We start from the raw sequence: 14768 nt of genomic DNA on the forward strand, positions 1-14768 counted from the left end.
AGTGTGGCCTTACCAAGGCCTTACAAAGTGGTATTAACACTTCACGTGATCTTGATTCTATCCCTCTGTTTTTAAAACAAGCTCCCCAGTTGCAATCCAGAGCAAGATTCAAATATTAATTCTGTATGCCCACAAGGGCCAAGGTTATGGTAAGTATTCCCTTATCAGCGAAACAACATTGTTAACTGGGGACTGGCACTGGTATTAAATCAATCACAAATTAAGTGTTCTCTGAAACACACTAATGGAACATTAGTAGTACATAATTCGACTTCCTTGGCATCGCAATCATTCCCTTGAAACATGATGTGAAAGAATATTTCACACCATCTGTTGAGACAAGGTTCGACAAACCCAGGCGCCTGGTCGCCAGTGGCGCCTAGAAAATGTTGTCTGGCGCCTAGAAGGGCGCTGCGGTGCCTCTGACCTCTCCGCTCCTGCCCGATGCCGCGGTTTCTGGCGCTCTCCTGCTGGGTCCCAAAGAAGGCAGGCAGGAAGGAGACCTCCATTCTTCGCGCCTTTTTCCCGCCTTCCTTCTTTGGGGCCCAGCAGGAGAGTGCCAGAAACCGCGGCATCGAGCAGGAACCGGGAGGTCGGAGGCACCGGCACGGCAGCGCCCGCCCTGCTGAAGATCGGAGGCACCGGCACGGCAAGTGTCCTTTGGTTGCCCGGCGGGAGGGCACTGGCGGTGGGAGCGAAGGATTTATACTCCTGGCGGTGGGAGCGGGGGGGGGGGGGCCGCGGCTGCAGCGGCACAGGCAGTCGCGGGGAGATGGCGGGGGGAGGGGGGGCGGCTAAAGCGGCCCCGGGCACCGTTCCCTGTACGCTTTTCCAGGGGCGCGCAGGGAGCCGCGGCCACCCGCCCGCCTACCGGATTTCCCTCCGCGCGGCTGGGGAGGTGGATTCGCCGCCCCCGCCAGCCCGATCTCCCTCCAGTGGCTGGTGACGTAGTTCTACCGCCCTCGCCAGCCTGATCTCCCTCCGTGGGGGGGTGGGGGGCGACGAACCGACGACCGGGGGCTGTCCGTCCGTGTTGGGTGGTGCAGGGCAGGCACAGGCAGCCCCAGGGGAGAACAAGGGAGGGAGAGAAAGGAAAGAGAGAGTAAGGGAGGGAGAGAAAATTGAATGAAGGAGGGAGAGAAAGAAAGAGTAAGAAGCAGAAAGGATAGAGAAAAAGGAAGAGAAAGGGAGGGGGAGAAAGGAAAGAGGGAGGAAGGGGGGGGAGAGAAAATTGAATGAAGGAGGGAGAGAAAGAAAGAGTAAGAAGTAGAAAGGATAGAGAAAAAGGAAGAGAAAGGGAGGGAGAGAAAGGAAAGAGAGAGAAAGGGAGAGAAAGGGAGGGAGAGAAAATTGAATGAAGGAGGGAGAGAAAGAAAGAGTAAGAAGTAGAAAGGAAAGAGGGAGGAAGGGGGAGAGAAAGAAGATATGAAGGAGGGAGAAAAAGAAAGAGAGATAGGAAGGAAAGAGGGAGAGAAAGGAATGAGAGAGAAAGGGAGGGAGAGAAAGGGAATGAAAGAGGGAGAAGGGGTGAGAGATAGAAAGGATAGACAGAAAGGGAGAGAAAGGAAAGAGAGAAAGGGAGGGAGAGGAAGGAAAGAGATGAGAGAGGAAGGAGGAGACAGAGGGGGTGAAAGCGATGTCAGGTGGAGACTCGGCAAAAAACCAAGTTTGCTTAAAAAAAATTCTGGCTCCTAAATTTTTTGGCTGGCTCCTAGATTCTGAACAACTTTGTCGACCCCTGTGTTGAGATACCCATGTGGGAGTGGCCATCCTTTTTTTTCCTTTTCTTTTCTTTTTAGCATGCTTCCTACTTTAAAAGAATACCAAGTTGGTGGATTGTGACATTTTGAGGAATAAATAAATGTCAGATTAAGAAACAGGCGTAAAACTACTACAGGTTGTCTCCGATTTACAACAGTTCATTTAGTGGCCATTCAAAGTTACAAAGGCACTGAAAATAGCAATAGCACTTAGACCAGTGTTTCTCAACCTTGGCCGTTTGAAGATGTGCGGACTTCAATTCCCAGAATTCCCCAGCCAGCGTTGCTGGGGAAATTTTAAGAACTTAAATCGTTCTGTGTAAGTAGAAGCCATTTTTCCCATAGGAATCAATGTAAAAGCAAATAATGTGTGCAAACCCATTAGGAAAGAAATAAAAGCTCAGAATTTGGGTGGGAGGAGGAGGAGGAAGAAGAGGAGGAGGACAGTCGCTGCCCAGAGCGAAGGGAGCGTTTCTTTTCTCTGGGCGCTGGCAGCGGTTTATTCTCTCTCCAAGCGCCCAGAGAAAGGAAAATGCTCCGTTCGCTCTGGACTGCCAAAGCCTCCTTAAGCGCCACCGAAAGGCTCCTCTGGCAGCCCAGATGGCCGGGATTAAAGGGGGAATGGCAGGAAACTGGCCGGGCCTTCGTGCCACTCTCAAATTTCCTGGGAAATTTTTCCCGGCTCGCATTCTTAAGTAGAAAATGGTTCTTAAGAAGAGGCAAAAAAATCTTGAACACCCGGTTCTTATCTAGGAAAATTCTTAAGTAGAGGCGTTCTTAGGTAGAGGTACCACTGTAGTTCAGAGATGCGCAAATACCGCCTCTGACTGGCCCCGCCCAGGGGTGGATTGCACTTACTTATGCTACCAGTGCGCCGTGCGCGGTTTTGGGTCTCTGCCAGGCGTGCACGCGCATCGCAGAGTGTTTTTGCTTCTGAGCATGTGCAGGAAGTAAAATCTCATAAGGGGATGCGCGAGAGATTTCAGCAATCTCACGAGATTTGGCTTTATTTTTATTTTACTTATTTATTAAATTTGTATGCCGCCCCTCTCCGTAGACTCAGGGCGGCTCACAGCAATAGTAAAAAACAATGTAAAATAAAAATCTAATATTTCAAAAAACTAAAAACCCATAATTTAAAAGACATACACACAACATGCCATACATAAACTATATAGGCCTGGGAAGATGTCTCAATTCCCCCATGACTGATGGCAGAGATGGGTCTTAAGAAGTTTACAAAAGGCAAGGAGGGTGGAGGCAATCCTAATCTCTAGGGGGAGCTGGTTCCAGAGGGTTGGGGCCGCCACAGAGAAGGCTCTTCCCCTGGGTCCCGCCAGCCGACATTGTTTAGTCGACGGGACCCGGAGAAGGCCAACTCTGTGGGACCTAACCGGTCGCTGGGATTCGTGCGGCAGAAGGGGGTCCCGGAGATAATCTTGTCTGGTGCCATGAAGGGCTTTATAGGTCATAACCAACACTTTGAATTGTGACCGGAAACTGATCGGCAACCAATGCAGACTGCGGAGTGTTGGCGTGACATGGGCATATCTTGGAAAGCCCATGATTGCTCTCGCAGCTGCATTCTGCACGATCTGAAGTTTCTGAACACTTTTCAAAGGTAGCCCCATGTAGAAAGCATTACAGTAGTTAAACCTTGAGGTGATGAAGGCATGAGTGACTGTGAGCAGTGACTCCTGGTCCAGATAGGGCCGCTTCCTGCACATGTGCAGAGTCAAAGCTGCGTGTATAGCTCAACTTTTACTACCCGCCAGGCTGATACAGGAGTGTTGTTTAACACAATGATGCCTATAATGAGACTTATTGCTTTTAAGTCAGATGTGCTCAACCCTCTGCAATTCCAGACTTACTTCAACCGCCACTTCCACTTTTGAGATGTTTATTTCTCCTGCTGCTTTTGGTGTCAACAACCAAAGTACAAGTTCAAAGGCAAGAAATGGCCCCCTGCTTGCAATACACACACTTTAATACTGCATTTACTGCACGTGTATAAAGTCAACCATAATGGGGACAAAATTGCCACATGCGTAAATAAGCTGAAAAGGTTCATTTTAAAAAAAACATTTCTATATGGATTGGAGATTTTCTTAATAGGAGCTATTGTAAAGTGATATATTTATTAATTCCTTCACTGAACTGTATAAAATAAATGGCCTCCATTTAGAATTTTTACAAGCCTGTGGACTTGTTACTTATCAACCAACACGGTTCTCCCAACCCGTTGCATATTTAATCTGTTAACACCTTGGAACATAAAACTGAGATTAGATAATTATGCACGAATCAAATGGAGGAATCAAGAACAACATTGCTGAAAAGCCTTTGCAGTTCTGGGTTGGGGAAAAAAATGTTATCACTGTGTCCACAACTGGCTTACTTGTTTCACTGCATGGAAATGCTTTTATATTGGTTACAAAGTGATATGAGCTGTAAAGATCTTTGTTATTAAACACGGATAGTACAGAACCCTGTAATTCTACCGTTTGGAGGGCATGAATAATGGCTATTTTAATGGCTGCTTACTTTGTTATCACACATCAAGCTAAGCCATAATGTGGCCACACTTAGGCTGAATGTGTAGTACAAACCTAAGGTAGGTACTTAAGGGTCTATTCAATTTATTTATTTATTTATTTATTGGATTTGTATGCCGCTCCTCTCCGGAGACTCGGGGCAGCTAACAGCAACAATAAAAACAGTGTACAATAGTAATCTGATGTTGAAAACGATTAAAAACCCATTAATATAAAAACCAAACATACATACAGACATACCATGCATAAAATTGTAAAGGCCTAGGGGGAAAGAGGATCTCAATTCCCCCATGCCTGACGGCAGAGGTGGGTTTTAAGCAGCTTACGAAAGGCAAGGAGGATGGGGGCAATTCTAATCTCTGGGGGGAGTTGGTTCCAGAGGGCCGGGGCCGCCACAGAGAAGGCTCTTCCCCTGGGTCCCGCCAAGCGACATTGTTTATGTTGACGGGACCCGGAGAAGATCCACTCTGTGGGATCTAAATGGTCGCTGGTATTCGTGCAGCAGAAGGCGGTCCCTGAGATAATCTGGTCCAGTGCCATGAAGGGCTTTATAGGTCACAACCAACACTTTGAATTGTGACCGGAAACTGATCGGCAACCAATGCAGACTGCGGAGTGTTGGTGTAACATGGGCATATTTGGGAAAGCCCATGATTGCTCTCGCAGCTGCATTCTGCACGATCTGAAGTTTCCGAACATTTTTCAAAGGTAGCCCCATGGAGAGAGCGTTACAGTAGTCGAGCCTCGAGGTGATGAGGGCATGAGTGACTGTGAGCAAACCATAGCTTAATGTGTTACATAAACCAAGCCTCTTAACTGTAACCATGGGAAAAATACACTTTCATGAGTAAACTAGACAAATTGCAAGTTTCAAGATGAGGCAAGAACTTTTTATCAACTACTGATGATTAAGTAAGAAATCATTTTGATATGTGATGTACAGTACAAGTTGCCAAAACCAGTTTCTGGCATCTCTGCTGAAATAAGTTCATAGGTAACAGCACAAAAATCTATGCTAAAAGTCTGGGAGACAGATCTATACAAGAAGTATCAGATGAGAAGGATAACTTGGTATAAAGCTGGTTGGGGAATGCTAGGAGTTAAAATCCACAAATTTTAAAGTTGCCAAGGTTGGATACTCCATAATACACTACTACTAATTGAAGGAAACCATTACAGGAAACCACCTCATTAACTACTTAACCCAGTAGGTAAATCTAATATACCTATTGCTTTTTTATGCCCCAAATCATTTAAAAGATACCTTCTACAATGTACATGAAGGCTACCCCATTATTTAACAAAGTTTACTTTATTTGCAATCTCTATTGATTCGGTTCAATTAAAAGACTCTCCAGCAGGATTCCAGATCTTAATTTAACTGATCAAAATGTCAACACCAGCCTTGCCAGAAAGGGAAATAATGTGAATGGACCCACTTTCAGGCAAAAATAGTCAATTAACAGAATTATGGCATAATTCTTTAAAAGAAGCCAGTTTTAGCTGCAGCTATATTCACAAGCAGTAGCTGACAAATAAAACTTAGCTTCTTTGTTACCTCCCTGGACAACATCATATTCAGATGCATCTTAACTACAAATTACCATAGATTATATTCTATCATCCCTCATTTCATCCTCTGAAGTTGCAGAGTTACAAATTTCTGCTTTCGCCTTACTGGCTATGCGCAAACACAGCCTGTTGCATTCACAAATTATGCTAAGCTAAAGATTTAACCATTGTTAGATGAATAAACCACAGTAGCCAGGTTCTCGTAGATGTGAAGGCATTATGGCTGGGTGACTCTACTATATTAAATAAACACGTGCATTATCAAGTTAGTTTAATGCATCAAATTAATTTCTGATATGTGATTACAGTAGAAGTGAACATACTAAAAGAAAATTTTAAGCCCATTTTAAATGACATCTAATATTAAAATACTCCAGGAACATTATGGTTTTCTGCTGGATGTGGAATTCTACCTTTTTGCTTGAATAGTTTGTACAGACCAGTGAAAAATCTAAGGACAATGAAGTTCCATTACCGGATCGTATCCCGATTCACAATGCAGCGAAATAGGCTTCTGGTTGTGCAGTGAATGGGGGATAAATGCGTTGTTCGTAAAATAAGGCAAAAAAAATATATCACAGGATGAACATTGCAGTTTTTAAAAACTGAAAACAAAAGACATGAATTATACAAATAAAAAGTATAAGCTGCCTTGAAACTTGCCAATAATATGAAACTGCTCCCTACAACAATATAAAATCCCATTTTGATGCTGTTAAACTGATGCCAACCGACAATGCACAAACAGCACAATTTCTTTCTGAGCAAAATAAAAACCTTTTCGCGTAATTTGCTGAACGGATAAGAATACAGCAAGGAAAAGACGATATTACATCTGAAACACTGCAAGACCTCCTTAACTTTTGTTAAATTAAGTGCGACCTGCCACAGAAGACTTGTGCATCAGCTCTGTTCAGAAGACTTCCTTCCCCACCCTGCAAAAGTGCATTTGTATTCAGAAAGAAACCCTTGCCCTAGAATCCTGCAGAATGTCACACTAAGAGTGACAAAGATTTTTGTTGAGAAAGACAAAAATGCGTTATAATTTACCTTTGCGATGGCCAGCTCAAGAAGGTCATGACGGCACAAGACTCCCACCACCTCCACTGAAAGCACAGGCCATGTGTCTTTTGCCGGGTATAATCTGGTGTGCAGTTTGCCTCTTTGCTCACTCGCACACTTCCGTGCACTGAAACACATGTGCTGACCGCACTGGGAGGTGCTTAAGAGTCGTAAAATCAGAAGACACCCCCCCTGATTGTGGCCTTCTGTAGAATAAGTGGAGTGTTCCTGCCTAACTTCAAAAATGCACACATGCACAATGGTTTTTTTCCCCTTCTGTGAAAAGCTGAGCCTGCTTATTACAGGTAAAGTGTGCCTTTCTTCCCAGACCATGTGCTTCACAACTGGGGTAGCCAGGCACCCTTAGATTAGTGTCACCCCATTCATCCACTCAATCCACATTGAAGCCCAGTGGGTTGAGGTTCCTAAAGCCACCCCGAATTATCTCTAGATATCTATTCCCAATAAACCCCCTCCCAACCAGTAACCTTCATTCAACACAGATCCTTCCTGATCCATAACTAATTCTAGCTAAGCCTTTGCTGATTCAAACTGCTGCTGTTTTGAACCAAACCCCCAACTCAACCCCAACTCCCAACTCTGGAAAATGTCCAGTCTGGGCTACTCTAGGGGGGTGAGCATCCAAGACCCCATTCTAGCTCTTTCTTCAGTCTACCCTTGGGATTCCGCCTTTCCCAATCTTGAAACCCCCCAAACAAGCCAGAAAAACCTCCACGGAAGGCCAAGGGGTAACCGGGCCTCCCAATATCGAAGAGTGCACCCCTGCCCACCCCGTGGCCCCGAACACCTGCAGATCCCAGACAATCCCCGCCTGCCTTCCACATCTCAAAGGGCCCCCTTTGTGCTGTCATTCCAGAAGCCGCAATCACCTTGGCTGGCCACCCCATCTCCTCCCCATTTACGAGACACACCCCACTGCTGACTAAATTGCGATGATTTCCCCAGAGGTCTCCTTTTGCAAATTTTGTCTTTGGGGAGGGAGGTTATAAAGGGTTGGCAATCGGTCCCATCTCTCCTCCCCACCCCATGTCCTGCCCCGAAAGACCCCCACCCCCTTTCGCCCTGTCTCGAAGGACCCCCTTCTCCTGACCCCTCAAGCCCTGACTCCAAAGAGCCCCCTCTCTGTTCCCTCCCATCCTCCTAAGTCCTGACCTCAAAGACCCCCTCCTTACTTCCTCCACTCAAATCCTATTCTAAAGAGCCCCTCTCCTCCCTTTGCCCCCTCCAAGTCCTGACTCCAAAGATCCCCTCTCCTGCACCCCAAAGCCCCTCTGCTTCCTCCAGCCTGCCTCTCCTGGCTCCAAATTCCTTTCTCATGGTTCCCTCTGCTCCCCCCCCCCAGTCCTGCCCCCCCAAAACTCCCACTGCTTCCCCCACCGCCTCCTCCTGGCTCCAAAGACCCCCTCTCCTGCCCCCCCAAAACCCCTCTTCTTCCTCCTCCCAGGCTCCAAAAACCCCTTCTCATGCCCCTCTCTGCTCCTTTCCTCTCCCCAAGTCCTGCCTCCAAAGACCCCTTCTCCTGCCCATGTACTGCCCCCCAAACCCCCTCTTCTTCCCCACCCCTTCAAAGACCCCTCTTTATGTCCCCCTTGTGCTCCCCTCCTCCCTCCAAGTCCTGCCTCCCCCCCAAACTCCTCTGCTTCCACCATCCTCTCCACCTGGCTCCAAAGACCCCCCTCTCCTGCCCTCCAAAATCCTCTGGGCTTCCTCCGCCTGCTCCAAAGACCCCTTTTCACGCCCCCCTCTGCTCCCTTCCTCCCCCCAAGTCCTGACTCCAAAGACCCCCCCTCTCTCCTGTCCCCCCATGTCCTGCCCCCCAAAACCCCTCTTCTTCCTCCTCCCCTCTTCAAAGACCCCTCCTCATCCCCCCTCTGCTTCCTCCCTCCACCCCTTCCAAAGACCCCCCCTCTCCTGCCCCCATGCCCTACTCCCAAAGACCCCCCCTCCCTTCCCCTCCCCAGGCTCCCCGCCTTCCTCACCCCACCACGCCGGGGCTGTAATTCGTCTTCTTCCACGGGGTGCCGGTGTAGGCCGGCTCCTCCGGCCCGCCCGGCGGCCTCCCCAAGGGCCCGTTGCCCAAAGCCGGCCCGCCGCTTTCTCCGGCGGGGCCCAGCAGCAGCGTGCAGTTGAAGCCGAAAGTGCTGGCCTTGTTGTCCCGTTTCCTCTTGTTGCTGGCCGCCGCCGCGGCGGCAGCGGCAGCAGCGGCGGCGGCGGCCGAAGCAGCCGGAGCAGCGGGCGAAGCCGCGCGGGGTGCCGAGGCCGCGGCGGCAGGAGAAGGCCCCGCGGCGGCGCCCGAGGAAGGCGAGGAAGACGACGAGGCCGCGCCCGGGGCGGCGGGGGTCGCTTGGACGCCAGGCCGGGTGGCCCAGGCGGGAGGCTGCGGAGAGGCCTGCCGCCGCGGGGGAGGCTGCTGCTGGTGGTGGTAGTGATGGTGGTTGGGCAGGCCGGCGCTCTCCAGCGGCAGGAAGTCGGGCTGCGGGTCGCCGCCACGCGGGACGCGGGACATGCCGGGCGGCGGCGGGGACGAAGCGGCGGCGGCGGCCACGGGGGTCGACGGGGAGCTGCTGCTGCTGCTGCTGCACGAGGAGGAGGACGACGACGAGGAAGAGGAGGAGGAGGAAGACGAGGCCGGGGCGGCGGCAACGGCAACCGGCTGGATCTGCTGTTGCTGCTGCTGCTGGAAGTAGAGGTTGCGGACCCCTTGGGTGGTCTCCCAAATCTGCATCCACAGGCGGTTCGAGGGGCCGAGCTGCTCTGGCTGGAACCAGGCGATCCGGGGATCCATCAAACGGCGAGCCGGCCCAAGAGCGACGGGGCGGCGGCAGCGGCGGCGGCTCCTCCTCCTCGCCCTCCTCCTGCCCGCCGCCGCCGCCGGGCCGGGCAGGCCCAGCCCCGCCGGCCTCTCTCGGGAGCGCGGCGCCCTGCGGGAGGAGGGAGGGAAGCGGCGAGGCGAAGGAGCCCGGCGGCGGAGGAAGGAAGAAGAAGACCCACACTTGCGCGCGCGCTGGCCAAGGGCGGCGGGGAAGCGGGGAAAAGAAGAAAAGAGAGAACCGCTACGGCTACTGCTGCTACTGCTTCGCCGCCCCTCCCGGTCCAGCAGCGGCGGAGCGAGAGGCGAGCGAGGCGGGGCCCTGTCGAAGAGGCGGCCGCCGCCCGCCGCCGCCGCCGCCCGGGCCGCGCGTAATAAAGGCGTGGGAGGGAAGAAGGAGAAGGCCCAGCGGCGGCGGCGGCCTCGGCGGGAGAAGGACACTCGCCCACGCGGTATCGGCCGGCGAGGCCTCGCAGACCGCGATGGAGACGGATCCTCCCTGCGCCCGGCGGCCTGAGGGAGAGAGCGCGGCGGAGCCCTTGTGGAGGGAAAAGGGCCTTTTCGGGGTGCAGGGCCGCGTGAGGGGCGGAGGCCTGTTTTGCAGGGAAGCCTCGAGCTTTCCCAGTAGATTGAGGGGACGGGGCGGGGGTACTCGGGAAGGGTTTATACCGGGTCTTATTTTCGAACCTGAGGGGTTGGCTGGTCTATATCACTGATCTACACCCATCATTCGTCTATCTATATGAAGATAATGGATATATTACATTTATATACATAAAACATACAGTATATGGATAAAGATAAGATATAGATATGAGAAAAAGATATCCACACAACTCTGGGCCGTTAGGAAAAGGGGGAGAAAAGAGAAATATGGGACTTTTCATAGACAGGAAGTTCATCTATTTATTTAATTTATATTTATTTATTTACTTACATTTGTACGCTGCCCTACTCCCTAAGGACTATATAGCTGCTCCAAGTCTCCAGAGAAGGGGCAGCATATAAATCTAATAAATTAAATTAATATATATATCTATTCTATATATTCCACCCAATTCCTAATGATGCTGGGGCTGGGCCGAAAGAACAAAAATGGCAGAAGTACCAAATCTTCCTAGAACGGAGGTTTGTTTGTATATATATTATATATATTACATAGAATAACATATATTATAGAATTATTTTACTTTGGCAAATAAAAAAATGGAAGAATGCGTGTTCTTCTAAATCTTCCTAGGTGTGTGTGTGCATGCATGTGTTCATTAATTTATATTATATTACACAAGAGTCGCCCAGAACGTAATGCACCACATTTTTTTTTCTTCAACAATTATTTATTGAACACAATGAAAGAAAGATGTTTCTGCTGCACTCCCTATTTTTCCATGTAATCTCCAGCCCATTTTATGGCCTTCCTCCAGCGAGAGATACAACGGAGTGTAGGCCTTGTCGGGGCCACTCCTTGTTCTGGTCTGCAAGTCTTGGAGCTGTGCCGAACCATCTTTTAATGGCCTCACCCTCTGTGCCCAGCGACTAACCATACTTCTGTCGACTGCAGATTCTCCATAAACCATAGACAAACGTTTGTGAATGTTCCCAACAGTTTCTTTCTCCGCAGTGAGAAATTCAATGACGCGCTGCTTGTAATGTACATCACTTTTGAAACACTGCTGCAGCTTCGCTATCTGTCTGAAGAAATGCAAAATTTACGTGCGCACTCCTGACAATTCAAATAATGTATATCTAAAGTTTCGCATTCGTACCATTACCGTAGGTTGAGGGGAAAAAATGTGCATTACTTTGTGGAGACCCTTGTATAATGCCTTACTAGTGTCTACTCTTGGCAAAAAGCCAGAATGACAAGTCCGAACTTTCATAGAAAGGAGGGCAATAATGCTTACCCTTTTTAACTCTGGACAGGTATGCATACATATAAAAACCAAGGCCAGGACTCAAGCCATTTTTACGTTCTCGGGAGGCTTCTGCAGTTTAAGGCCATGCTTAGAAATCAATGTGACTCTAGAAATATCAATAAAAAATATTTGTATCTCAGGATTGAACTGTGGGTCCTTAGTGCTGTCTGAGTTTGCCTGTTTTGCAGATATTTTATGACCCAACTAGGTAAAATCCATAGCGCTAGGAAGGAAGATGATCCTAATTGAATTATCAAGTAGACACACTCTACCCGGGCAATGAAATGTCTTCAAGGATACAACCAAGCTCAGAAAACACCAAGGATCCTACTGTTGATGCTTAGCTTTGAAGCTTGCAACTTTTTCCATATACTGTACTTTTTTCCAAATTAATTCTTGAGGTTGGGAAGAGTGAACACGGGGCCTTCTTCGTAAATATTAAGGAGGTGCCCTACTGGCATAATGGTAGGTCCCACATCCGTGACTCATCCATATTAAATGTATTAGCTTAAACTATTGATTCAGCAAAACGCATCTTTTTGGTCCGTGCTGAAGGTTCAAAGTTGAGAAAATGTAAAGGTTTTTTCCTCCTACCCCTCTCCTGCCTTTTGCACATCTGTGCATGCAAAATAAAAGCAAATCTGAGAATCTCAACCAACGTAAGCCAATAATTGCTGCAGACTACTGCCAAAATTCCAGGCATGATCAAAGCCACCACAAAGTAAACTATCCTTATATTCAAAGGTCATGTTAATTTTGTCTCCTAATCCAGAGTATCAAAGCCTGATGTCGGATTTACTTAATGTAGCTTTTTCTTTCCATTTTATAGTGCATTTGCGGTTAATCACGTTGAAGGAAGATTTTCATTTACAAACAAGTCTCTTGGACAGTATCTCCAAAACCAAACAGGCCGCAGGAACATCTATTAAGTACACATTTAGTCTTTTCCAGTTTTTCTCCAAGTGAGAGCTCAAATATATCTGCAGTCACGTGTTTTATGTACACATGCTAATTTTGCAATCGCTGATGTCTTTCGACATCTTTACAATAGGTAATACTTTAAGGATTGTATTACTCAGTACAGGATCTGCTAAAGAATATTTCAGCAATACATTTCAGATTCCTAGTTGGTTTGAAAAGGGTTGTTTTAGAAAAGCCATGCATGTCTGAATTTGTCCAAATCTAAATTAAATGGGGGAGGGAGGGTTCTTTTAATACGGGGTTTTATAGTTTTGATTATATTCGACTTCTTTTTATTGTTCTATATCTATTTCTTTTTATATTGTTATTGCAAGTCACCCTGAGTCCTTTGGGATTGGGCGGCATAGAAGTTGAATAAATAATAATAAAATAATAATAATAATTACAGTATGTGGTTTTTCTTAGCTTCTTTGTTCCCATTCTGATGTCAACCTGTAAAATCTTTTCCCTGAGATAAGATTAAAATGGTTTGAAAGCTGGAAAGAAAATGTGTAATGGCCTCAATGAAGCTCCATTCGTGCCCCAGGAGACTATTCTGAAACAGCTACTTATTCCATGTCTGCATTATACAACAGGGAAGATCAAATTATTATTTTTAAAAATCAAGAGGGGGCCATTGTTGCAATCATAGATTTATAAGCACTGAAATTAAGGAATAAGATATTGCTGGAGAGTGATGTCATAAGCCTAATTATGTGCTGAATAAAATCTTAAATTCTTCCTCTATGGAAAGGCAACAAAGTCTAGGCTGATTAAGCAAGCTGCAGACCATGTATGGACTTGGTATACAAGATGAAGAAAAACCTATGGCTAACTTCCATATAAGGAAATATATATGCCTCACTCTCATTCCAATCCAGGAAAAAGGCAAAGAATGTAGCTTCCGTTAATTACGTAAAGGGAAGCCTTATATGGGGAAAGGAATGAATAGTTGCTGGAATGTATGTGGCGCTCGCGAATTGGTCATTCTGTACCACATGTCAGAACTGTGAAAACAATAAATAGGAGAGACCTGGATCCATTCAGGGTCGTCCTCCCATCGAGAAAACATTCTCTCTGTCATTTCATTCTGATGTGACAAATCATGGCATGCAGTGCCTTCCCTAGAGGGCGACCCACTGAAGGAGGGCTGCATGCCTTCATTTGGTGACCCCGAGTGTTCCAGATAAAGGACACGTTTCCTGGTTCGTCCTGACTCATCGACAGAGAAGAAAGAAAAAAAGGGAGATAACAACGTCTGTGCACCGAGGGCTGGCTGTGAGTATACAAAGCACCCTCTTAAGTGAGTATAGGATCTGGATTTCTTAAGTTTGCAGATAGAGCATTTTAAGGAATTCAGGGAAATAACCAGGTCATCCTTATTTTATTTTGAAAAATAATCGTAAAATTTGTTTTTGCCTTCAAAAAAGGAAAAGTCCTTTCTAGGGCTAAGACGGAACTGGTCCAAGGATACCAAGATGGAAGGAACACAACTTCATTTCTGCACTCCCAGTCCAGCAGCTTAGCCAGCGGACCCAACTGCCATGTCACTGCCCAGCACAAGATGATATTTTATTATGATCTGTTCAATTTACCAATGTTCTAGAGTAGGCTAAAAACAAGATTATTCTGCAACTTTTATCTCAAGCTATACCTTATATGAATCTCACAGGTTGCAATAATTCAGTAACTCAATTCCTATACAGTGTTCCCTCGATTTCCGTGGGGGATGCATTCCGAGACCGCCCGCAAAAGTCGAATTTCCGCAAAGTAGATATGCGGAAGTAAATACACTATTTTTGGCTATGAACAGTATCACAAGCCTTCCCTTAACACTTTAAACCCCTAAATTACAATTTCCCATTCCCCTAGCAACCATTTAGATTATTACTCACCATGTTTATTAAAGTTTATTTAAAAAAATGTTTTTTAAAGGCAGATGAAAGTTTGGCAATGACATATGACGTCATCGGGCGGGAAAAAACCGTGGTATAGGGGGGGGAACCGCGAAGTATTTTTTAATTAATATTTTTGAAAAACCGTGGTATAGACGTTCCGCAAAGTTTGAACCCGCGAAAATTGAGGGAACACTGTACTGTCTTTCTTTGATACC

General features: G+C 47.3%; 1 protein-coding gene across 2 annotated transcripts in view; it reads right to left on the reverse strand.

The window, feature by feature from the left end:
- TENT4B (terminal nucleotidyltransferase 4B) overlaps positions 1 to 9841 on the reverse strand; it is a 48829-nt gene extending 38988 nt beyond the window's left edge. The window contains exon 1 of one of the 2 annotated variants that reach the window (XM_070760198.1): positions 8950 to 9841. In XM_070760198.1, the coding sequence (XP_070616299.1) occupies positions 8950 to 9755 (806 nt within the window). In that variant the 5' untranslated portion in view covers positions 9756 to 9841. The remainder of the gene's footprint in view (positions 1 to 8949) is intronic. The other variant, XM_070760197.1, reaches the window with a different exon arrangement.
- Between the last annotated feature and the right edge of the window lie 4927 nt (positions 9842 to 14768).

Source organism: Erythrolamprus reginae, chromosome 9, assembly GCF_031021105.1.
Source record: "Erythrolamprus reginae isolate rEryReg1 chromosome 9, rEryReg1.hap1, whole genome shotgun sequence".
In the NCBI taxonomy this organism is placed as follows: domain Eukaryota; kingdom Metazoa; phylum Chordata; class Lepidosauria; order Squamata; family Dipsadidae; genus Erythrolamprus; species Erythrolamprus reginae.